Source organism: Nanorana parkeri, unplaced genomic scaffold, assembly GCF_000935625.1.
Source record: "Nanorana parkeri isolate BGI_ZX_2015 unplaced genomic scaffold, ASM93562v1 scaffold1140, whole genome shotgun sequence".
Taxonomy (NCBI): domain Eukaryota; kingdom Metazoa; phylum Chordata; class Amphibia; order Anura; family Dicroglossidae; genus Nanorana; species Nanorana parkeri.
Genome location: NW_017307408.1, coordinates 200,515 through 227,160, shown reverse-complemented (window position 1 = coordinate 227,160; position 26,646 = coordinate 200,515). Strand labels below are relative to the sequence as shown.

Sequence of the window (26,646 nt, the reverse complement as noted above, 5' to 3'; positions counted from 1 at the left end):
GATGGCACCAGTAATAATGGAACCGGTAATGATGGCGCCAGTAATGATGATACTAGTAATGATGGCACCAGTGATAATGGAACCAGCGATGATGTCACCAGAGGTAATGGCACCATTGATAATGGAACCGCTGATGATGGCACCAGCAATATAGGCACCAACGATAATGGCACCACTGATGATGGAACCGCTGATGATGGCACCAGCAATATAGGCACCAACGATAATGGCACCACTGATGATGGAACCGGTAATGATGGCATCAGTAATGATGACACCAGGGATGATGTCTCAGCGATAATGGCACCAGTGATGATGGTGCCAGGGATCATGTCACCAGCAATGATGGCACCAGTGATGATGGTACCAGGGATAATGGCACCATGGAGGATGAAACTAGCGATAAAGACACAAGTGATGATGGCCCCGGCAATGATGGCAGCGCCTTTTATATAGGCATCTGGTGCACACATAGTGGATCTCTATCTTTTGTGTCTATTGAGTTCTAAATTACAATAAAAGTTTTTCACCGCTGAAGCTCCTTGCAACCATCACCCGGCCAATCTCTGCCATGACTCCATTTCGGGCTGTGTTTTGTGATCACAGCCTCTGTGATTGTAACACCCCTAAATATTGCAATTAAATGCTATTTTTTTTCCCTCGGACGGATGAAAGAAGTAGAAGGAGGAGGGGCCGGCGGCGGCGGCGTCTTGGTGTGTTTGTTAAATCATTGAGGGAGAGGAGAGGGAGCCCCCATTTGCAGAGTTCAGGCATGCAACAAGCACGCAGCACATAGCGCACACAGCTGACAGCGGCGGAGGCAGCAGCAGCTTTGCATGGTCGGACCCGGGGAAGGGAAGGGATGGGATGCTGATCGCTGAGTGTTGGATGTGATAAGACTGGCCGGCTCCTCCCCCCGATCCACACACACTGAGAGGCAGAGAGCGCTGCTCCCGGCGCATACACATTCAGCTCCGCTCCGGGACGGAGGCACAGGCTCTCTGCAGCTCATTTCAAGGGGAGCACCCCCACCCCCCCTCACTACACACCCCAACCTGCGGCTACTGCGGAGCTACGAGGAGTGGATCTGATCCAGCCCTGGGGGGACTATAAATCCGGGGAGCCCGCACACACACAACAACTTCTTTTCATCGCTGTCGCTCGGCTGGGCTGTGATTTTTGTGCTCTCCTCTCGTGATTTCTTCGGGACTTGTCCGTGTGGATGTGACAGCGGAGACCGGCAAGGCGAGCGATGAGGAGCCGGCAGAGCGGAGAAGGGGGAGGCGGCTGGAGCAAAGCTGGGGAGACAGGTAAGGGAGCCCCTAAAACTGCCCTGCAAGTCAGCTTTGCTGTAGATTAGAGTCGTGGAGCCCCCAATGCTGCGTTCTGGGGTGCAGCGGGCTGATGGAATCCTCATGGACTCGACAAGAGGAAGATTGAACGGCAGATCGCTACTGATTGTCACGTATCTGCCAGAGGGGGGCTGTTGGGGTAACCGCATGGAGCACCCCTTTAAGTCATAGGGCGTCAACCCCCCCAATGGAGACGGGTGGGGTGATCAGTCAATGGCAGGGTGCATTGAATAAGGGGGTGCACCCCGAAGCGGGAATGTAGGGGTGATCAGCCTGCTGCCTTGGATTCGGCGCTTGGGAAGTGTTGGCATCCCGGGAACCTATAGCAGCAAATCCTGAGCTAGGAGTGGAGATGCAAAGGCTGTACAGATCGTATTGAGGAATCTCCATCCCATGCTGCTCAATGGTCCATCTAACCCTTTCACTGCTGCCTGTGGATGGGGTTTAGGGGGTATGATGGGTTAGCCTGGTACCCCCTTATCTCATTATACAGCCACCTCTTCTAGCTTTGCAGACTTCAAGTCCAGAGCTTATACTGTATTGAGTACAGGGGAACCCCACTTACTTCCACTCTGCAGAGCAGAACCCCTTTGGATGGGTATACGGATGCTGATCAGAAAATGTCTTTATTCCCCAATGCTGTATATAAAGAGGGGGGCATCTGTCCTCCACAGGGCAGGGAGGGGGGGGCTAGTGTAAGCGGCACCCCAGAAATATCACACAGGCATGTCACAGTAGTGTAGACAGAGGCTTGCTAAGCAGTGGATGTGATGGATATGGCTTGTGTACAGAGCAGGACCCCTTGCATGGTCATAGGGATGCTGATCAGAAAAATCCCTATGCTGTATAGAGGGTGTTGGTACTCAATAGGGTGGGGGGGCTGTGTGATCTGCACCCCAGAAGTATAGATGATCACACAGGCATGTCATAGAATGAGGTTTGCTGATGTACTAAGCAGTAGATGTGATGGATATGGCTTCTGTGCAGAGCAGGACCCCGTCCAAGTTCATTGATCAGAAAATTCCTATATTCCCTATGCTGTATAGAGAGGAGAGTCTTGGTACTCAATAGGGGGGGGGGCTGTTTGATCTGGTACCCCATAAATACAGATGATCACACCGGCATGTCACAGTAGGGTAGAGCGATGCTTGTTGATGTACTAAGCAGTAGATGTGATTGATATGGATTGTGTATAGAGCAGTACCCCCTGCACTGTTATAGGGATGCTGCTCAGAAAATTCCTATATTCCCTTTGCTGTATAGAAAGGAGAGCCTCGGTACTCCTGGGGGGGGCTGTGTGATCTGCACCCTAGAAATACAGATCACAGGCATGTCACAGGAGTGTAGAGCGATGTTTGCTGATGTGCTAAAGAGTGGCTGTGATGGAGATAGAGAGGGTATGGAGGGGGTCTGGGGCTCTTGAGAGATTAAGGGGAGACCCTACTGTGGAGACACTGACGTAGCCAAGATGACCACGTCTGATTCTGCATATAGCTTCATAAATAACACTCTCCGAGCATTGTAGATCTGCAAGAAGGGGAGTCCATTGCCTGTTTTATTCCAGCAGTAGCTGGGAATGTCCATACAGACTTGCAATAAGGGCTATGACACAGGCATCTAGGGCTGTGTTATTTCTAGCAGCGGTCAGGCTCTGTAGCTGTAATTGAGCTGTATTCAGAGGCTGTACTGTGATTTCCCTGTGTACGGCTGCTGATGCTGGCTTTCTGGTTATTGAGGATGTGTGCACGGAGGTAGTCTTCGGCTAGGAACGCTACAGCATATGCATGCTGGTGAAGAGCTGTGGGCACCAAGGGTGGGTGGGAAGGAAGTACGTTGTGAGAGATTTCACCGAGCAGATTGCAAGCCTGCATAGCCTAGCTTGTGTCGTCGGATCCGCTTTCCTGGCTTTGCACTGCCAGCGGTAGGGAAAGCAGCTGCACCTTCTCAGATAGTGGCTAGAGATGCCTGCAGGTGTCTTGTGAGCACTGATCCAGCCGGTTAGTCGGGGAGTAGTTTAAGTACAGGGCTGGGGTCTTCTCGCTCCAGTTATCGCAGCGAGTACACTAGTCTTATCCTTGGATGCACCTGCTGTTTCTTCTTTTATTGGACAATTTATTGTGTTTTATGTCTTCTTCTCAGTATTTAAAACAATCCTTACATTACCCACTGGCAAGTTGGCCAAGAGACTTATTTAATCAGCGAACGCCATTAAAATAAGCCAGTCTGCCTGCAATAAACACTTCCTATGACTTGGCACTTGGGAAGACGCATCCGAATCGGTGCCATTACGATAAAGGTGATGTATTTACGGACAGATCACGTATGGCGAGGCGAATTTAAAGATCGTATATGCCTGTCCCATCACTTCTTTTCTTCCACCGTTCATTAAAAAAAGTGTGTGTTGCAGCCGGAGTAGAATTCTTGGCGAATTTATTGCTCTCGTCTTGCAATTTAAAGCCATTCTGATGAAATCATCGATCGAGGCACTTTTCTAATGGTTAACGAACGTTATGCTTATAATTGATCCGACCACGTAGGTACGGTGGGCTCATTGCAGGAATACCAATTTGTTAACCCAATGCACTATAGAGTATTTCCCCAACGATATAGGTCTATGTGATGGGTAGATACTCTATAGTGCATTGGGTTAACCAATCGGTATCCTTGCATTAAGCCCACCGTAGCTACATGGATGGATCAGTTGTAGGCATAACGTACGTTATTTAATCTCTTGTTTTTCCAGACCTAGAGTCTGTTCACTAGTGAAGATGGTGGTGGTATATTATTGGGGTGCCTGGAGAGAGGGAGAGAGGCAGCTCATTCGTTCATGCGCATATATCTTTGCCATTGCATTTATTTTTGTGTAGCTTGTGGGAAATGTTTGCTCTTTAACCCAAGGTATTGCTGAGGAGTGCAATATGTAGCACCTGTTCTATAACCTTGCCACCACCGCCGCATGGAATGCCTTTTTTTTTTTTTTATCCTCCCTATTTAACTATTTATTTGTGTTTTCATTAAACCCTCAGACTTCTACCCTGTTCACAGATGGTGGGATTCTGAGGAAGTTCATCTTAATTAGCAAATCTATTTCCTGTTCGCTAGAAATGGGCAAGATACGTTCCACAATTGGATGGACTCCATGAGTTGATTTTTTTTTTCTCCCCCCCTATTTTATTTTTGTAATTTGCTCCCATTCATTCTGTTGCAATTGGCAGATTGCTTGTCCTGGCCAAAGCCACGATCGTTCTAGACCTGTCAAGATGTTCGTATTAAAGTAACGCAATGCCAAAATCTTGTTGGTACCCGTATTTGTTTGTAATAGTACAAAGAACAGTAATCATGTATCAAGTGCAGAAACCCTATGAGGCTTGAGTACTGACTGGTTGCTATGGGTTACTTCTGCACTTTGCTTCATGTAATAAGCTCGGTTGACTTCTAAGCCATTGGAATGTTGGCTAGTGTGCTGGCCAGTGGTGCAGGTCACACCTCTGTTGTGTACATACACAAAAGCTTACAATCTCCCAGGGCATCATGTCACAATCCTTCCTGGTTTTAATGAACGTCTGGCTCTGGCTGCTGGAGACTCTTAAGAGCTGCCAGTCCCAACCTATCTCTGGATCCCCCCCACTCTCGTCTTGCCTGAAATGAGATGCGAGCAGCCTTTCCCGGGCTGTGCTTTTCTGCCCGACGTGCGAGTCGAAATGAACAATTTGATTAGTCCTTTTTGTTTTGATCACGTTTCCTCTTTTTATTGTTTTGCTGTTGTGTGTTTTTAGATGTTTACAGTACACAATGCAGGGGAGAAATGCGTAACAATGGAAGTATTGATCTCTTTTTATATTTCCATCCAAATGAACCACACAGATTTAACGCTTTGCATGCTTAGCTACGTTGGGGCCAGAAGAGTAAGATCCAGTGAGTTTATTATATTTACATTTCTTTAACGTGCACTGCTTGGGTTGCTTTTTTATGGATGCTCAATCACTTGGGGATATGCTTTGGTCCTTAGGGAATTATTTGGGGGGGAAAGGGGGGGGGGTCGGGGGGATTTGTGCCACTTTTTTTTTTTTTTCCCCCCACCTCCTCCTCCTGCCGGTTAATGAAAGTCCATTCGCCTCCAGAGCTATCAATTATCTAGCGACTACAGCATTCCACTTGTGCTCCGCGGCAGTGAAAGTCAGGCTGTGTTAGAGAGGCTGGCTAATCACGGCTCGCCAACTGTGGTCTGTGTCTGCCAGTAGAGTGAGCGAAGAGGATTATTTGGAACCAGCACGCACGTTTTTTTTTTTCTCTTTATGCGTGTATCAGATTTAACAGCTTTTGTATTCGCTCGTTCGTAAATTGTGTCATATAGGTTGGGTGTTCGTTGAATAGGCTCTATGTACATAGTATCCCCCTGTCAGGTCAGATTAATAGAAAATATATAATGAGGGTGTTTGAAGACACAGGGCTGGCGTATTTGCTTTTTTGAATGTGCGTTGGCAAATCAGGAGGAGATCAGACAGCGAGTGCGTTTTGGCGTGTACTGGGAGAAGAATCACGACCAGCGTCAGCGAGGAAGCCACTGAGATCTATTTAACACTTGTTGTCCCAACGTAAAGCCTCGATGTCTGTGGATTTGCAATGTTAAACCAGCTTTCTCCGAGCTGTCACCTGTAGCTTCAACCCCACCCAACCTCCACGTCCCTCCTGCGATATTCACTGTGCCTGCGTTTCCTGTGTGTTTTTTTTTTTTGTATTTTTTTTTTTTTTTTCCCCTTCATCAGGCAGTGACTAGAATATATATGAATTTATGTACTTGGCTGCGCACTCCCTCAGTGCAAGCTTTAGATTATTAATGATGGCTGTATGGTGAAATAAGAATTGAGTGACGATGGTAAAAGATCAGAAGCTAGTTTGCACACACCGGCTGGCTTAATAAGGCAGCACAGAGGGCGAAGAAGTGCAGTAACCTGTGGCAACCAATCAGACATCACCGTTCATCACTTTGGAGCAGTCAAGACAATGAGAGATGATTGCTAATTGGTTGCAGCGCTGCGCTTTGCATATTCTTCTTTGCCTTAATAAAGACATCTGATAATGTTTATGTCAACTGCAGTATGCGTGTATATGCATCATGCGTGGACCAAACCCTATAGGCTCTATTAGCCAGCAAGCTGTGCGTATTTACGTATTTTATTAAGAATATATATGTACAATCGCGTGCGCACACTTATATGGTTAGTTATATATTCATTTTTAAATGTCCCTTTTAAAGGTGTCAAGGCACGGCCATATTAATGGTTTTAAATATCACAGTATTTTTTGCTTGATCCTTCAATCTGTGTATTTGTCCATCTTTTTCGCCGGGTATTTTCTATGCACGGTGCCAAAAAGCAGCCGGCACGCTACAGGCAATCTCCTAAAACGTAGCGTGATTATGTATGTAATTGAATACAATGCACACTTCTAATGTATTGTTATAATGGATGGCAGGAGCCAGCTTCCTAGAACGCTCTATAAACGAGAAATAGTGCATTGGGTTGGGTCCGGTTGGATTGTCTTGATGTCCATTCCATTATTTAGTAATAAATGCAGTTCCTTCAACATGCCTGACATCTTTTGCCTGTGGTATGTATGTGTTAATTTTTGAGTGCTTGACCGCTTTATGTACAGCCATAATCTGTTTTTTTTTTGGTGCCGGTGTGTACGTAGCATAGAAGGTTACTACTACCGGTCATCTTTCCTCTTGCATTGGTTAAGAGCCAGCAGTTCCGTTATGGACATAGTATAGAAGTTTACTGCTACCGGTCATATTTCCTCTTGCATTGGTTCTGAGCCAGCAGTGCAAAGAAACCTGCTTGCTGATTGGTTGCTGTAGCGTGCGGCACGGTTTTCATTACATAGTAGCCTCGTGTGTAACCCGTACAAAGCCCGGTGTTTTTGTGATAACCCATAGAAACCACCGACCAGCTTTATTTGTCCAAGATTGGCTGCTGAAGGTGACTCTTGTTCCCAAGGGTCGCGGCGCAACGCTGCTCTTTGCACGGCTAACAAATAAGCCGATGTTATGTGGTGATTGAACACGATACGGTTTTAGTGTGTTTTGTACTATTGTAATGTGCCTTTTTATTTTTAATTTGTAACCATAGATCTATAAGGAAAAGCAATACCATGTTAATTATTTAGCATTGGTCATCTATCTGATGCCTGGCTACTTAAGGCAAAGTCTAGAATTCAGAGCCCTCTAGGGTATACAGAGTTTTGTAGTCCTTTTAGTTAAATGAGGCATGGTTAGAACTGATTATCATGGGTGTCTGTATTGGCAAAGGACTTGTTAAGTACTAGATGCAATTAAGAGACGTCAGGCTTTAATATCCCATCCGTACACATTTATTTTATTTTTTGTAGTATTTTCTGTATGTTGTAAAACATGGAAATGTAAGAATATTTAGTTTATTTTTCCCTTGGCGTATGTTTTTTCATAAGGGTTAATCCTAAGAATCTTGTTTCTGCCATTTTGTCACCGTTACTGTGATTTTAAAAAAAATATCTTAATAGTGTTACAAATTAGCACAGAGGGCTCTGAGAAAAAAAAATACAATCTAATATTTTGTAATAAACTATTATTTTTTTTTTTTTGTAAACCACCCTAGGGCGATGAGCATGTGTTTTTGTGCCTATGTGTACTCTTGATTTTGGAGCTTGGTTCAGGAGCGGTTTAGATGATACAGGGACACCTAATTGTATGATGATGATTTTTTTTTTTTCTATTTGGCTGTGCATAGAGGAGCCTGTAATCACTCTGACAGCCACTAGAGGCATTGTAGAGCCATAGAACAGGTGGGCAGCTGTATTGTCATCTCCCTGTATACACACTTTTCTCCTGTACTTTTCCCCCGGATTTATGTGCACGCGTAATGAAGTTGTGCAGCAGAATCAAGTCTCTCAGCTCAATTCTGACACTTGAAAATTGACAGCGCTTTGCCGTAGAACAGGGACATTAGGAGCGCAATAATTCTTCCGGGTTCTCTCTCCGATTTTTATATTTTGCAAGTGATCACACAAACAAGCATTTTACGTTTATGGGAATAGGCGTCAGGCGTTGTAAAACTGTAGCCGTTTGACCGTTTTAAAAACAGATGTTTTGCTGAGTGCTTCTCATAAATGAGAGAAGGAGAAACCAATAAAAAAATGCATTTTGAAAATAACGGAAGGGGATGCTAATTTAACTCAATCATTTCCAAAAACGTTCTTTCTTTACGTGCAGAATTATTACTTTATTTCATTTAATTTATCGGTGTCAGTTCTAACCGTTACCATAATAATCACAGCTATCCAGCAGATTAAACCTGATAGACGGAATCTGAACTTTTATATGTGATTGGTGTCTGTAAATAAATATGAACACTTGACACTTTTTATATAAAAAAGGAAAGCTTTTCTTGTTGCTCGGAACAACCGAATAGTTTCCGACAGTCATTTTTACCTTTGAAAATGAATCGCAGAAGCTTATTGTTATTGGCAGCAAGGAAATGTCCTGCCGCACCCTGTGCTATGCATTGGGCTCAATTTAGAGAGCTAACATTCCAGAATAAGGATATGTATTTAAAAAATATAATAGTCATAGAAGTCATGAGATTAAAATTAGTTACAGGTTAAAATAAAGATTGTGATCCTTATGTTTTAAAGCTTTGTGAAGTAAACCTATTGAGCCTTTTGATGCTTTCTGAAATATTTGACCTTGGAAGGAAAGGAAGTGATGTTGCCCTTGGTAACCAATAAAATTGATTCAGTGCGGCAATGTTAATTTTTTTGTTGGTTGGTTGTTATGAACAAGACTTTTGTTTTTTAGTTATTCTGTCCGTATCAATAGGCTTGATCTACACACATGTGGCCCCAGAACAAACCATAGGACGTGTTTCACAATCGCCTACAATAATTATACGCTGATCGGATTAACAATGGGGATTATGGGTACGTGCAAGTATCAGGCGTGCTTATTATCGCTACAAAAACACAAATGGTCTCGTTAATGTTATACATGTCAGTCAAGTCACCCTAACGAGGTAAAAACTTGTGATGGGTCTGCTATCGGGGCGATGGCTGGCAGAGATCTTTCTGCTGACTTATCAATGAGGGACAAGCTAATCTGTTAAACATCCTCATTCAATAAAGCAATTACAGAACGTTGATATGATTGGTATCATTATGTCTGCGACAGTTATGCATTTTGCATGTTTTAAGTGCTCTGTGCATTTCCTTATTGAATGAGCCTGACTTTGTTTTATACAAATCCATCCCTTGCGTGTCTGGTATGAACACCCTAACTGGTGCCATAGTGAACGACGGGGACGGAGGTTTTTTTAGAGCTGCTTATTCACACTGCTGTCAAAGTTTACCAGAAGCCTCTCCGCTAATTTGTTCAAGCTGCAGTTGTATAAATTGGGCCTTCCTGTCATTACCCCCCACCAGCGGTGACCCCCTGCAGGACCAAAAGGTACAGATGCTACAAATGGCAAATGGAGATATTTAGGTGGTCTAGCACTCAAGTGATTTTCTGACTTTTTGATTGCCTGCTACCGGTGTCTGCAAGTCTATCATAGGTGTAAATGTGTCTTTGTGTATGAGTGGCTTTTTTCTGATGTTTATTTGTACTTGTGGATCTGCATTGCTTCTAGATTGTAATTGTCAACATCTTAAAAATTCCCTCCCCAAAGTCATTGTATAGATGTTGCAAAGTACAAGATTGCCAAAGGGTTTTTCTTTGATCTAACTGTCCTATATGTTCAGGTCTGCTCTGTATATACCCCAGATGGTTTCAAGCCATTGGGCAAACATTTCTTAAGGTCATACAACTATCGATTATCATTTGGAAATAGTCCTCCAATGGCCTTTCGAACGATATTCGATCAGTTAATGGGAACAATTTTTTTTCTCCAAAGTTTCTCGAAGGGTGGGGCTAAAAACTTTTTTGACTGGAACGAAAATTGATGGATTAGTGCCATTTGCATACAAATAAAATTGCAACACTACACGTGTGCAAACGAAAATCCGTTCTATCTATCGCCTAAATTCGGTAAGACCAACGACATTGGTCTGTGCATGATGGGCTATTTAGGCTAGAATCGAAAGAGGGTTCTTGGCAGCAACAAAAATTTCAGTTCGAAAATCTATAAGTGTTTGGCCAGCTTAACCCAACTAATAACCTTTTATGGGTAGCATGATTTGGTCAGCTGCTGGTCATCCTCTAATATCTGTAGCAAACGTTTCACCATGCTGGAACCCTTGAAGTAATTTTCAGGTCTCGGGGGACATCTGATAACATTTTATTGACCGCTCATGGTGCATTGTCAACATGAAGTGGTAGATATATTATTGTTAGTACAAGAATAAACAATGTGCTATAACTAGCATATGACGGTGAATTTATTATCCAACCCCCCCAATACAACAAAATAGTTTTTAGTAATCATCATGAACATTTTTGTGTCTCACACCCTCCCTTCTTTGGTGGGCAGTGGTAGAAAAGAACCCCTTGCGTTTGTGGCTAGTGGGAAAAGGGACCCCTTATGTTGGCAGTCAGTAGGAAAAGGGCCCCTTTAAAATTGGCAGGCAGTGGGAGAAGGGACTCTTTACATTGGTGTTCATTGGTAGGACGACACCCTTATGTTGATAGTCAGTGGGAGAAGGACCCCTATGCATTGGTAGGTCATTTTGAAGAGCGTTCCTTTTAACAGCCAGCAAAAAAGATCACCTGAGTGACTAGAGGGAAAGGCTTTAAGTCACTGGATCTTCTAAGTGATGTTGGTGCCAAAATTATGCAAACACTGTCAAATGGCAAATCATTCTGCCACTGCTCAAGGAACTCCTATCAACCTCGGGAGGAACCCTGGCTGAGAAAGGCTGGTCTATTGGGACTTTTAGCCATGTTATAAAATGCATTGTCTTCTTCGATTTACTAAAGAGTTGTGTATGATGTTCAATCACCCTTAGTAAATAAACAGCGATGTTGCTTTCGCTGACTGGTCTAAACTAAAGAAAGGTGACGTCTGATTTGCTCCTGTATTTTGCGTCTCCTTGTTAAATAAGCCCTGTAGTTGGATTTTCAGCATATTACTTTTTATTAGCCTTGTATGTCATTTATCTTGCAGCGTGTGTGTTTTTAATAAGTGAGTTCCCATTTAATAGGCTGGAGGTCTGGCTTCATTTTTTAAGTCATGCGCGATCTGTTCCACTCCACTGATTGTTTTGCAGCCTTTGGGTTAGCACCATTCTGGTCCGCAGTGTACAGGCTCTGCTTGCTTGGCAGCAAGACCCCACACATGTACAAGCTGTGACCTGCAGTTATACCAGGATCTACGAATCTGGGCTTCTCAGAAGCTTCTGCAGCGATGCCTGGAGGCAGCCTATATGCGTCAGGTGTAAGGAAATGGCTATTTTAACACTTTGATGAATGCCTGTGAAAATCCACATACTGCTGTAGTCTTTTATTCCGAGATCTTCTATATATTCCACCAGCATTACAGTTACCAAGTCAATGAAACAAACAAACATTTGCTGTTATAGAGAACGTCATCTCATCATCCTAAATTGGATGATATAATGTTCTCTAAATGGCATTTTAAGTATTCTTCCTTGGAGGAAAAAAAAAAAACCCAGGAATTTAAAGGGATTTTCTACTTTCATTTTGAAAGATCCCTTTACTAGTAGGCTGATGTGAAACTGAGCTGCTTTCAATAGTCGTCAAGTCGGAGCAGCTGAAAAGCTCAAAGCACAACAGGCGGATTTAGATCGTTGCGGCACGTTACTGCACGCATGTCATCGCGCGTTGCATTAAGACAGTTTGTTAATTGTGGCCTTTCAGTGTACAGCAATGCAAGTTGTGACCGATCTGCCCCATTTTCCATAACGCAACATCCTGCAACACACAGATGGTTCACATGCTGTACTGGGTAGTGCCTTCAAAATGAATATACCTCTAATGCACTGCATTTGGTTTGTGTGTTACCACCAACCTCCTCTAGGTCTAGCTTGGGTCCATTTACACATTTTTTGGGTGCTCTGATATGTGTACACTTCTGGGACAATGCGTTAAAAGCCTGGTTCTTCCATTCCCACCTCAGGATTGGCCCATTACTGTAATTGACATCCTCACTGGCCAGTAATAATGCTTAGGGGACAGGGTAGGATTCTAACCCATTGTCCTATGCAGTATGTGCTTATTAGAGCACTCTTGGAGCTTCTGATGTGCAGGCACCTGGAGGTGTGAGGTGCCTTTTTATGTGCTGACTGCTTTGGATTAGGGCATTTCTACTTAATTTTAATAGAGGAACAGGGAAGCTCTTGAACGAGTTGACCTGATTGCGGAACCTCTTAAGCAGTACACCAAAAACTGAAGCTGAAATTTCAGTCAAAATTAATATTCGAAGGCATGTATTGGGAGTCTTTATTACATTTAAAATGGCTGGAACAGGTGCTGTTGTATCCTGCTATTAAACTTAATAGATGTATTGAACTATGAAGACCGGTCCCATTCAGAAATGAAAAAGATGGTGGTAGTGTTGGCTGATGGACTTTGATTGGTGAGTTGTACACTAGTGTTAAAAGGAACCTGTCATCAGATACGGGAACTTCCTTGTTCCGTTTTTCACTACCTAGAGTCACTGACCCAAAACCAGCACATGTTGGGAGACCTGATATACAAATGCTTGTTTTGAGATCCAGCAAAGTAAGGATATGGATGACATGCTTGGAGTTTGCACTTTAAAAAAAAACAAGTATAATAATGTTTGGGTGTTTATTTAAAATTTATGTTTTTAGCATGAAGACATTTTTTGATAATGACTTGGCAGTCCTTTTAAACAATGCAGCAGATTTTTTTTAAGCCTCTATCTAAAGTGGTTGCTGTCAGAATAATTCATTCATTGTGCAGGCATAAATACAATGTTGGACATCTAAAAGTGAGCAATTAGACCAACGTTTGATTTGAGTTGTAAATCAGCAGTGTCCAGCAGTGGCTGGAGTTTTGTTTTATTAGCCTAGCTTTAGACTATCACATATTCTAGCGCAGACCAGGACACCAGTAGAAGTTTTCAAAATGTTATTAATCTTTTTGAAGGGGGTTAGTTTTATTTTCTGTGATTTAAAATTGTCAATTTGTAGCAGATTTGACCACTTATCATTGGAATACTCTAGTGACCCCAAGAAGTGGGGCTGCCCATCTTTTGTCTTGCAGTACAAGCCAAAGCTGGACAATATATAGACTCAACTTTTGTTAATTGCAGATCACCTCAGAAGCAACTTAGTAAGGGCAACATTCTAAACCAGACAAATACTCAACTAAAACTCTTTGCCTACTTGATTGATCCTGACAGTAGTTACATGGGGCAACCAGTACAGACTGCTTCCCTGGTTCTTTTTATATGGAGTTGGATGAATATATTCCAGGTCGCGCCTAATGTTTTTAAATCTAATTTGTTGTAGTCAGTAGGGCTTCTCATAAGTACCGTCTGGCTTCTAAACTGGATTGCTCTATGGCTACTCTCCACTCAAACTAAGGAGTCTTACTTGGCCCTGGAGTCTACATCAGTATATTTTTACAAACAACTTCCTTGCAATGCAACACACGTTGCAGCATTTGGCAACCAAATGGCAGCAAGGACGGCTATTAAAGGCGAGGTAAGGGCCACATCAGGAGAATATTTTTGGTTTTATGACCAAATGGCAAACCCTTATTAACCTCTAGCTGCTTTAAAAAGAAATCAACTCCAATTATTTAGCCTGGCCCGAAATTTAAAGACACACACTAGAGGAATAAAAATAAATAAATCATATCAATGCTTGACAAATCCCTGGTGCCAGGTAGCCAATCACAGCTTGCGCCTAATTTTTGAGGATTTCTCCAGTTGCCATCGCATGAACTTGTTCATAAAAACAAAAAATAGATTTTTGGCGTTGGACAAGACTGGCTACTAAATGCCGTATCCCCCCCCCACCTTAGAGATCGAGAATATGTGTGTATATATATCTATAGATAGTCTCTATCTTTTTTTTTTCCTCAACAGGTAATTATGGGCAATTTAATATGCTATTTATAATTTGATGACTATATTTAGAGAGATACATATGCAGAAGTATGAACTCAGACCCTCTCGCTTGGATTTGTATGGCTTTGGCGGTGATGACATATGCTAATCCATAAGCCCCCACTCACACTAGTGTATCATTTTACTCATGTTGTACTTGCAGTGCTCTTCCTTGTTAATGGCACCCCAAACGTGCCAAGCAAGCAGCGTGAGATGTGCTTAAAAACGATCAAAAAGGTACGTGAGCTTCCTAGCCTCATGTAAATCAGACCTTTATAAATGAATATGGCTGCCCTATGTGCAATGCATGAGAAACGCAACTCTTGATGTCACTTCACAAGTGTGACGGGGGGGGGTGTTGTGAGGGGGGGGGGGGGGGGTGCGTAAGAACAGTGGAAACTGTATTTTTTGGTGTAAGTGATACCATAGCATTGAATGTGACATCATAGTACTTGTTTGCTCTGACACCATATCGCACTAGTTATTGACGCAAAATGATTTATGTGGAAATATATCAAATGTGTAATTGCCACCCAGTTACATAGGCTGCGGTCTATTCCTCTAAAATGCTATCGATCAGGCTCGTATAGAGAAGCTGGCCACTGCGAAACCATGGTCTCTGGGGCTATCCAGCGAGAGAGACTTTTTAAGATGTTTCCATGGAAACTCAGCCGTGCTTTGACGATAGGAGGAGATCATGTCAGCATATTGGCATCAAAGTGGTTAACCCATCATAGACGTGTGTAATGCATCGGAGATTGCTATATGCAATTTTTTTTTTCCTTTTTATAGAGACACTTTTTTTTCTTTAAATCAATGTGGGATGCCCGCCTGTCTTTATGGTAATCGGATCACTGATGAGACCATTTCTCGACGTCGCTGCCCTTTTCAGAATGGCCTTTTTCTTGTTATATAAGCCTACATATACGTCGCCTTCTGTAGTCTCGCTGCCGTTTCCTCGTACATATCGGTGTCCATAAAGACACAGCAATTAGTCTTGACAAGCTAACAATTTGATACAATATAATGAGTAACTTGTGTGTAATTGGAAACATTGTAAGCATAATGCATGCACACAGATGAATTGTTACAGAAATTTGTTTTACGAAGGCATCATGGAGGGTTGTTTTCAGGGTAGAGTCCAGTTCCAGCCTGGTCATGCTCACACTTTTTAATAGCCGCAATGGTGGCTGTGACCGATCCAAGGTTAGTCCACCTATTTCTGATGACATCATTGTTTGGCAATTTAGTATCTCACCCACTCTGCCTACTAAATAGGGGTACAAGCAGATTTTAAATACTTAAGGTTATCAGTTGTTTCGGTTAGATGAATGAACAGCAGTGATGACGTGCAAAGTGTATTTGTCCATGTTGGCCAATTACATTTAAAGGTAACTGGTAGTCTTATCAGCGTTTTCTACATAAACATTTATAGACATCTTGAATTTTTTTTTTATGCACAGGGGGGGTCTGCTTCCATACGTGCCCATTACAAATGCCGCTCCTGCTTTACAGTGCTACACAGTGGCTGGCATTTACTGCTCCTCTCAATTCAAGTCCACGAGTTGCCCCGTTAATTGCAAAAAGTGCACTCTGTTTTCAAGAAAGACGGTAGTTGCACTGAGCCGCAGAGAGCTCCCTCCAGTGGCCAAACTGCAGTTCTCTATAAAAATGTGGAAAAAGTAAGCTTGTAAAAATCTAAGTTTTACAGGCCAAAACCCATTTTTTTTTTCTTTTATATATTTTTTTCTGCCTCTTGACTTATCCAGTCAACTAAAGAAGGTTGGAAAGCCATCTCCACCCTCCAGTGTTGTCTTTTGTTAAGCTCTAGTCCTCTTTCGGGCTGAATGATGTCCAACGTCATTCAGCTAATTTCCTGTGAGCCCAAGTAGCCATGGACACATCCCCCTGGGGTGCTTAATTATGTCAGCCTTTTCCTTTTACTAGAGGCAGGTCAGTGCTAGATGGTTGACTGCAATGGACTGGTGTCATTGGTTACTGCAAAGAATATTTATAGGGTACAAGCTATTTTTGTTTTATTTTTCTACTGTACGGTTATTTAAGTTGTCTAAGTTTTCTTCTATTGTTAAGGTAACTGGTAATGTTTAATAGAAGAGCAAATGTCTGGAAAGATCGTGTTCCATAGATGAAAATAGTATCAGTTTCAAGTACCTTACATTTTGGTGTCCTTCGTGCCTCTAAAGCAGACACCGTTCACTTAAAGGTCTCTGCTTTTACTACTCTTTACTGAAAGGCAAACTATCAGTCTTCCCAGACATTTTATTGCCTGAAACATTGCATTTATGCTCTTTTATTTCTTTAAACATGTTAAAATCAATAGTAATACATCCTTCTGTAAAGTATTTTTAGGTGTTAGGATGACGGTCGCGGTCAGCGGCAATAATTTTATTAGTGCAGTCATCAAATTATAAATAGCATATTAAATTGCCCATAATTACCTCAGAGGGCGAGAGAGAGCAAAACAATATAATATATTTATATTCTCGATCTCTAGTGTGTGTGTATATATATATAGATATAGATATATATATATATATAGACACACACAAATTCTAATATTTATTTTCTTGGCCTGTTTTGGCCCCATTGTGGACCCCATAGGAATCATAATTTGCTGTGGCCAAAGTTAGGCCCTTGCTAACATTTTACATTTTGTAGAGTCGTTCTGCGATCTGCCCATCGCTTGGCTGGCATGTAAATACATTGCAGAGAGCATTCCCTCTTCTGTGTAAAGGGTGCAATTTGTCTGCGCACATATTCGGAAATGTCCATGTCTCTGTAGTTAACCCCCTTAAAAGCCACTTTAGCAAGGCATCCTGCAATCGTGTTTGTTTGCAGTTATCCGGGAACTTTTTTTTTTAGAAAGGTTTCATTTTGTTCTATTTAGTGATCTGTCAGGTCTAGCTTCTTTTTAACCTTTGAGACCTCTGTGTGTTTTTCTTGGCTGCCGCCTTATCTGTTAATGGGCCTGTAGCCCAGATCCTCTGAATAGGCAGATAGTGAATCAGTCATCCTTCCGGGAGCTATTTAGAGGTGGTCTCGTTGTTAATTTAGGAATAGTCAGGTTAAGACAGTCCAGTTTGAAGGTGAGCCATGGTGACTGATCTCTCATTTATCCCCTACGCAGTCTTCTCTGCTTTTATTGTCGTGTACTGCAGAGTAGACCTTTCACCTCTGGCAGTCCATTACATGGATTTCAGGTCATGGTTTTCAGCGGGAGTGCTGTTATTTACCAGGAATGTAATCCTCTGTTGAGTAAACTTCTCACGAAGCTGGTAATCCGGTGAAATAAAAGGTTTGTTCAAACCTGTCTACTGATAACTTGTTAAAGGTCCGGTCCAGGCGAAATGTAAGATTGAATAATCATAAGGGGTAGAGCCCGCTTGAAGCCGGAGTTTTCATATTTTCCACATATAAAAAGACTTGTATATCAGACTGCTATGACTTAAGAACTTCTTAAACCGCCACTGATTTAAACCATCCAACCATCCAGAATTTGAGTCCTATTGGCAAATGCTTAGAGTGCTTGAAGGGAACTTTGGGTGTCTTTTACACACATAAACAGATACCTTGTCGCACTCCTTACCGGGAAAACCCCAAATTAGATGAGGCGGGTGCTCGCAGTGACAGTGGATGGCGCCGCCAAACAGTACAAAATTAAATAGATGTCGCCAGCACACCAACAATATTGCAGTCCAAAGTGCTTGTTTATTGGAACGTCATATCACCAAAACTAGCGCTTTCGGGGCCACAAAAGCAGTTAAGGTGTGCTAAATCATGACATATGTAGGCTGCCTTTGGTGACTTCTGAAAATGCTCATTGCCTGGATGTCAATTGTTGTTTTGGCTCCACAAGTATCTGTTCTCTACAATAAACTGCAGGCATAGCGACCAAGTGGACATAACCAGCTTCACACAAACCACTGGAAAATATTACTTTGCCCTTAAGCTGACCATATACCTATAGAGCATCTGCAGACTTTCTATGGTCAGGTGGAACAAGTGCAACAGATTCCTCCATCTACGCTAAACTGTGTGGATGGAGGAATGTCCCGCTGGGCCTAGCTTGAGTATCTTGCTAGTCATCCCCGCTGGCTCTCAAAATGCCAGCAGGGCCGGCTAGCAAGATACTGAAGCTCGGCCCAGTGGGAGATTCCTCCATCCACACAGTTTAGCGTAGATGGAGGAATCTGTTGCACTTTTTCCATCTGAGCATGGAAAATCTGTAGGTGTATGGCCAGCTTAACACATGATAAAATGACATGCCAGACTATTGACTGATTTTGGTGCACTTTAATGTGAATGAAATCCTACCTGAAGCTGGGTAAATCTGGGCTATAGTGTGCTGGAAGGAGGCTGTGTATGTAGCACATAGTGAATGGTTGACATCAATGAAAGAGGGGAAGTTTGTTCTGTTTTGAAGTGTTGGTCTCCGAGTTTGTGTCGGCACTCTAAGCCTGCCATCTGAGTATCCCACAATGTAACATTAGCATTGCTTTAGTCTTGAGAACTTGGGATTGCATCACATCAAGCAGCAGTGAAAGAGATGCAAAGGACACTGGGAATCTGGGAAGTTGTTGAAATGGGCAGACGGAAGGCAGCACTCATTGCATAATACATTTCATATAAGCTTTGATTGCTTTATCAAAAACAACTCTAGTATGTATTCCTGTTACAATGCTGATAACAGGATAGGATATGATGTGACTTTATAGCTCCTTTTAATTTGTTGTTACCCATAATCGAACAATATGGAATAATCTGTAGACTTTAACACTAACTGGCCATAGAGGGGGGTAGAAAATACTGCAAGTGGCTGTGTATTACAGCAGAGTCTGACTTTGTTTTTGTTTTTTTGTTCCTACTTGGTCAACTTTTCATTTTGCCTTTTTTATGGTTAAACTTTTTTCCCATAGAAAATATTTTCTTTTTTTTAGTCAACCAAAAATACTTTTTTCAACAATATTGCAAGTTAATGCTAATAGATTTGTCTCTTGTGTGTCCTCATTTTTAGCTCAGTTTTCCTACACTGGCCCATTACAGCTAGCAATGTTTGTATTGTTTGCACAGTATAAATCTGACTGTGGGTGGCTGAGGATGAGATTGACATTCTGTTTGGAAATCCCCGTATTCATAAGTGTGTTACATTAAAAGGCAGATTTAACTTTCTCTTGACTGGAGCTCACTTGCCCTGCAGTGGGTGGAGCAGGTCATTGGGACACATGAGTTGGCCATTGTTGGCCACTGTCGGAATTCATAGGACACAAACGGAAGGCAATGAGGCTGTTTGAGAGTTTACAGCCAGACTTTAGTGTCGGGGGCTGCACAGCTTATTAACTACAGCAATTAACAGTTGCAAAGATTGCAGAATGTCAGTTTCAAGACTGTCTGCTTCTGGGTCCATTAGGTTTTCCCAAAACAGCAAAGCTAAAGTGCAGGCTGGCGACTGGCACAGATGCAAATAGTAAAGATAGAAAACAGAACCCGCTTCCCCTGCCAGCTCTCTCGGAGCAAGTTTGAAGGCGCTGAATTTGTTGCCAAAGGTCATCCCTGTCAGCCAGATGCACCATCTCTGGTCCTGTCATCAGAAATTACCCTGTCTGGGTCTGCTTCACAGTTGAAAGGCCTCCATAGTGCATTGAAGAACCCCACTAACCACACTAAGAAAATAACACTCCCAGCGTTATGTGAAATATGATGGCAATATTCCCAACAATATGTTTAGGAAAACCCTCATCTGTACGGAAACTGGGATTGTTGACATGTTTGTTCCTAAAGTGTATTTCCACTGTTGCCGTCAAATTTTGAGAAACCCCCTCACTATATGTTTTGTGTTCCCATTCACACAGCATATCAAAAAAATATTTAAAAAGAGTTCTTAACCTTCCTTTTTTAGCTGCTTTTTTTGGAGCAGGGTCATACATGGGACTCTCAAAGCAGTAGAAACTGCCCATGAAAGATGGCAGAGACCTTGGACAGACTGGAAGGAAAGACTGGGAGATGATGCATGAACATACAATGGGTTGAGATATTTAACCCTTTGTTAGGAAGGACCGTTCTGCACATCTAGTTAACTGATGATGAAGTCTGCCGGCACAGTACAGACGGGGTTAATTATGGAAAACCTAGCACTCTGGCCCACTGTAAACACTGCATAGCAAGTAAGAACCAAGTAGGATATTTCTGTCCTGGAGGTTTCAGAAAAGAACACTTGTAAACGGAAGCAGAAATTGGATATTTTCATTATATGCAATGTGAATGGGAACATGTAACAAGTATAAAATAGGTGTTATCCCAATTTGGCTGTGAAAGTGGAAATACACTTTAAGCTCTGCATTGAACTGGTGTATGTGAGTTGACATGGGATTACAAAGTGGGAAGACAACTGTGTTCCCTTCCACATTTAAAAAAATATTTTCTGATCATCCCTCTAAGGCCTCATTCAGACGGATGGCATGGGGTGGCAAAAACAGATGGTTGATCCATGTTTTTACCACCCTCCCGCCACCCACCTAAAAGGTACAGTAGTGCCTGCTGAGTCCTGTATACATGCTGCTGCAAATTTTAACCAGCATTTTGCTTTTGGTAGGTGGTGCCATTTGCCAAAAGCGACACTCGCAATGAATAGGATGTCGTTGGGCACGGTATTGCAGTTGAAATTCCTCCTTTTGGGATGGAAATAAAAACCAGTATTCAGTAGGCGGCAGTGTCACCATCTTGAATGGGGGTCGGTAAAGCTGGATGCCTTTCTGAACAAAGCCTAAGGCTGCATTCAAACCTGAGCATGAGAGTTTGCAGGCGTTTTTTTCCTTGTTTGTATTCCTGCTTGAGTGTTTTTGTACTAGCCAATGGAAAGCTAGTTACTAGGAGAAGGAGATCATTGTTCAAGTGTATTTCCACTTTCACAGCCAAATTGGGATTTATATTTGTTACATGTTCCCATTCATATCGCATAAGCTAAAAAAAATACCGTATTCATACTCACCCAAATGCTCCGGTACCTTCCCCGATACCGGAACTTCCGGTCAGAGGGAGATTTCCTCTGACCGACAGTGCCGCGAAGGAACATGCAGCTGGCTTCCGGCCAATCGGGAAGCCTGGCTGCGGGTAATGACTCGCCACCCGGCTTCTGATCGGCTGGGAAGCTGGCTCCATGCTGTTTGACTGGCTCAATGCCGATTAACTGGAAAGCTGGCTTTGCGGTCAATCGGCATCGAGCTGGCCAAATCAGGAAGTCGGGCGGTGGGTAATGGCCGGGAAGTCGGCCCGCTGATCATTTGCTGATCAAGAAGCCGGGCGGCGGGTAATGACACTCCGCATTGCTTTCTGATTGCCCGGGATGCCGGCTCCTTGCTAGCGGAAGTACTATATCGGTGAGTATCAAAATATAAATATCGGCACTTGATGCCGGTAAAACTGGTATCTGTGCATCCCTAATTATATAAATATATTTAACTTATTTTCTCAAACTGCAAAAGTAAAAATACATTCTAAGCCCTAAAAACGCTCATTTTCGGGTGTATGTAGGTTTTGTTGCAAGTGCTCCATTAAAATCTACGGCACCAAAAAACTGCCGATTCGACTTCAAAAGTATATCATGTCCCTCTTTTGAGCTTTTAGGCATCAAGCTTCAGATATTTGAATGCTCATATATGAATGGGAACAATTTAAAAGCATAAGATTTGGTTATCGAGTGTTTTGGAGCTGTGAGCTTCAAGCTACAATACTATTGGGTGTGAATTGGTGCCTAAACATTTACATTTAGTATTCAGATTGTTTTTAGAACGTGCTGGTGGTGCTAAGGTATCGTACCACCAATTCTTAAAATGTCGAGGCTAAAAAAGGTTCCTCTTTCTCGGTAGGCCTCTTTCGACCCCCCAGCTCCCACATCTCTGACCTGCTTTGTAGTGTCTCCTGACAGGACCATCTGGTATAGTGACCGGGTCATTATAGGCTCTGCTTTAAACTCTGGTATGTGGGAAAAAAACATCAATGCATAACCAGTACTATTTCCCAGCCACGTTGTCTGTTTTTTTGTCCACACTGCTCTTCCTGAAACTACAAAGACGGAGCGGCTCGCCTGTTATTGTGTCAGTGCAACTGTCTGTGAAGTCACTGTTGTGGCAAAGTGAAGGCGAAGCGTAGTAAGGGCTCTTTTTTCCCAGAGTCATTTAGAAATACCTGAGACTCTGGGCTGGAGGCGCCATTTACTACCAAGGTCATGCCGAGGACTCCCTAGTCATATCTACAGGTAGTTCACTCAGACACTGCCAAAGCCTGTCTAAATCCTCTAGATATTAGTGGCTGTATATTCCAGCCATGCTGCTGTGACTGATTTAAGGTGGACTTTGGTATGACTGGAATTTGTCTACAGAAAGAACAGCATTGGAGATCCTGGGATTACATGTATACAAATAGAACATGTAGCAAATGGCTGGCCGTCTGCAACGTTTACACAGACATGCCAGCAGGTTAATTAGGTTGATTGGGGTGTATTGAAATGAATGTGTTCAATAAGATAATGAACGTGAAATAAAGTAGGGCAATCAGGTTATACTTTTGTTCAGCCAACTGCAGTTAATGTAGATGTAAACCCAATCACTCAGATCTCCTATAAGTTTTAACACGGGGAGGTAACCACTGCACTACACCTGTGGTAAAACTACAAGTCCCATAAGGCATTGCAAGACTCTGACGGCTACAAGCGTGACTCCCAGAAGCAAGAAATTATGGGATTTGTCGTATTTTACCACAGCTGAAGTGTCAGGGTTTCCTACGCCTGGTTTAACAGGTTAATGTAATCAAGTCATTTTCAGTCTTTTTTAATTTGCAGCTTTCATTAAATAATACCTGGTGATCCTGCCATAAAAGTTCTTGTGCAGGCACTTCCTGTTGTGGGAGGACAATGCTCTGTCCCTGCTCCTGTGTTGTCACCGTTTTAACGCAGGAATATCACTCTTGGACATCAGTTTATAGGGTGGAAAGAAAGTTGCATGCGTTTTGGCAAAAACTGGGTGTAGTGAAGTTCTTTAAGAGGTGTGGCTTTAAGTATAAACTTTTCTTATTGCTCCCTTTTTGATCCGGTCTGTAACTGCTCTGCTCCTGGAACGCGCTTGGTGGGAACAAGCCCTAAGGGAGTGTTCTACATCACTCCAGGCGAAAACAGTAAAAAAAAAAGGGACTCCCTAGGTTTTGGGGTGGGCTGATCACATAGGCATCCCTATGAGGAAGCCTTCCTGAGGAATGTCATGCAGCTCTCATTTGGAGTGCGTACATTTAGACCAGAAGAGGCTGCAGGAGATCAACAGCACTGTAATGCACAAAGGATGAAAACAAAAGTGAAGTCTTTGAAAAGAAAGCCACGGCAATTGTTTGATACACAGCAGATTAGCAAACGTAATGCCATTCAGATAAGCTGGCCATAAACCTTTTTGCTTTTCCTCGTTCAGCCCTGTTGGGCTCAATTTACCCCATCCACTTTTTTTTTAGCAATGAATCTCCCCTTCCACCTATTATATCCTGGCTGCCTGTTGGGAAGTCAGTTTGTCCAGCTACTTTCCACCCCGCTCCTTCGACATTTTGAAAAATTTCCTCAACTGGGTGTTGCCGGCAGGACTGAATTTGGTACAGTTCAGCTGAATGGGCCGGAATGTGATGTGTATGGCCATCTTTATGGTTTTCATCAATTTAATCTGTTGGCTAAAGATGACTTGACTTTACTGTTCCGTATCGGATAGAAATGCTGAGGGTGACTTCATCACAGCGCAGAGAGTAATGATAAAGTACAGGAATTCGTAGCAGCCAGTCAGGTTGAGATTATTACTATTTTTTTTTTTCTACCCTTGTGTGTATTATTTTCTCACATCCTCTATTGCTCATTGCCTTACTGACTGAGCCCGAGTGTGAAGGTCTCCATTTCATATGCTCAATGTGTGTTCTTGAGAGCGTGGCCTTGTGACAATGTATATTCGAACCTGTTCCTCATGCCATTGACATTACTGGTTTGGTAGCATTTGACAACGCCGGATATATGCTCCATCTACAAGATTAGTGTTTTGTGTGATGCAAGGGCTTTTTTTTTTTTTTTTGTTCTGTCAGTTTCATGATTTTGGGTTGTTCTTTTTAGGAGTATTTATTTATTTTGTCATGACAAGAGGTCTAAAGTAAATTCACCCACTGCTACAGAAATATTAATCCTATTTTTACCATTTTCAAATGGCTACCTCTGAGTGCTACCTAATGGCTCCCATGCCGTCTCTTAGCTTCTAGGCTTCTTGAACACTGTATCGCGGTGAAGTCACCTGGGTGCCCGGACAATACAGTCGGTGACACTCTTGCAAATAAAACATTATTCATTCTTAAATCAGGTTAATTAGCTTTTTTACGGAGCGTTGTAGTTGCTGACCTCCAGTATTTGCTTTTATACCATTCTGTGCTGTGCAAACTGGGACTTTGCCCACATATTCTTCTGCTGCATTGTAATAGACAAGGCTTTTGTGTTATGGTGGCTTTCAAAGGTGTCTGAATTTCCTGCCAGGCTCGTGGGGAAAGGTGTGCAGTGTAAAGGTCTTCTGTAATATTATTTCAAACAAAACCAGCTCCTTTTCATTTCCCCTGCTGTACCGTAGCCAGGAGCTGTGCGTCCTGTGACATGAATGTAATTGCTGCGGCTTGGACATATGCGGTTTAACCTTGTGCATACAAGTCTGTTGCTCATAGTAACCAATCGTGTGGTTCCCCCCCCCCCCCTCCCCCCCACACTACACTGCAAAGACTGGAAAATATAGCCTGCATTGATAGAGGGTTTTAGTGAAGACCCTTTTTAGGCGCAAGGCCGATTTTTGTACAGATACTGTTGAGTAGTGAAGACCACATTTGGTCTTGTGTATGTTTGCAAAGAGCAAAGCAACCTATCGGATGCTTCTGTTACTTTCATAGCTTGCACTAGATGTGAAATATAACTGGTTGCTATAGGAAACACAGTTCTTTAAGGAACTTTTTCTGGCACAGGATAACAAAGGTCACATTTTAAAAAGCACATACTCACCAGCCAAGGTCCAGCACCGTTTTCCTCGCACCCGATTGCTTTGCAAAGTCCTCTGATCTTCCGCACTCCTTTGTTGCCTTCGGGAGCCCGCTGTCGCTTACTGATGACTCAAGGATAGCCCCCTACTGCACATATGTACAACAGGACTGTTCGAACTCAAGGCTGCTAGGTTTTGGGCTCAGGGTACATCATCCTCCCCTAGTTCAAGATGTGGGAGCAAGTACTTGCAGAAAAAAAATGTTCCCGACCCCCTCCATCCCAACAACAGCAAAAAAAAAACCCGGGGAGGATTAAAATCCATGTTTAAATTTGGAGTGAAGTTTCAGCAGGCTAGTTAGAGCAGCCATACAACTTTGGACAGCTGCCTGTACGCATCATTAGGGTTGATTTGCCCTATGTACTTGGTTGGCATTCATCCCTCTTTCTGTATGACGGTCTTTCATTTGGCTAAACGTCCCACCAGATGGGGGTACACCATGCAAAACGAATGCTATACTTTTCTACTGCAGGAAAGTGTCCTTTTTAGTTTTTGCAGAATTGGTTGCCACTATCCCAGTGGTGGCGAACCTTGGCACTCCAGCTGTTTTTTGGAACTACAAGTCCCATGAGGCATTGCAAGGCTCTGACAGCCACAGATATAACTCCCAGAGGCAGATGCATGTTGGGATTTGTAGTTTTGGCACAGCTGGAGTGCCAAGGTTCGCCGCCACTGCACTATCCCATGTGCTTCTGGGGTGTGCTATTTGTATGATCATGGGACTGTTCTCGTTCTATATAGAGCGTCAGAATATCTGCGGAGTGTAGAATTTAAAACCTGTTGGAAGTATGTGCTATAAACAACATTTTTGATATGTGTTGGTGATACTTGTTGCTCAGGAGATTAACCTGATATGGCCAAAATGCATGAAATCACCGTCTCCCAACTCTGATGGCTGCAAGCGATCTTATTGGTTTGGTTACCCACTAATGTTAGCGAGTGCATGGTCCGCCGGTTTTGCTACAGACATTTACTTTGCTTACAAACTGTAATGATGGCTTATTTTACGTATTTTTTGCCACTTGTGTAATGCGTGTTCCCCCCCTTTTTGGTCTTTCCTGTAAGCCATAAATCTAGGATGTGCAGGGCGAGTTAAGAATAAATGGGGACGGCTTGTGAAGA

General features: G+C 42.9%; 1 protein-coding gene across 2 annotated transcripts in view; it reads left to right on the top strand.

Annotated features, from left to right (window-relative positions):
* Nucleotides 1–1,217: 1,217 nt before the first annotated feature.
* PCDH1 (protocadherin 1) overlaps nt 1,218–26,646 on the top strand; it is a 215,745-nt gene continuing 190,316 nt past the window's right edge. For both annotated transcript variants that reach the window (XM_018568115.1, XM_018568118.1), the window contains exon 1: nt 1,218–1,310. In XM_018568115.1, coding sequence (XP_018423617.1) covers nt 1,253–1,310 — 58 coding nt within the window. In that variant the 5' untranslated portion in view covers nt 1,218–1,252. The remainder of the gene's footprint in view (nt 1,311–26,646) is intronic.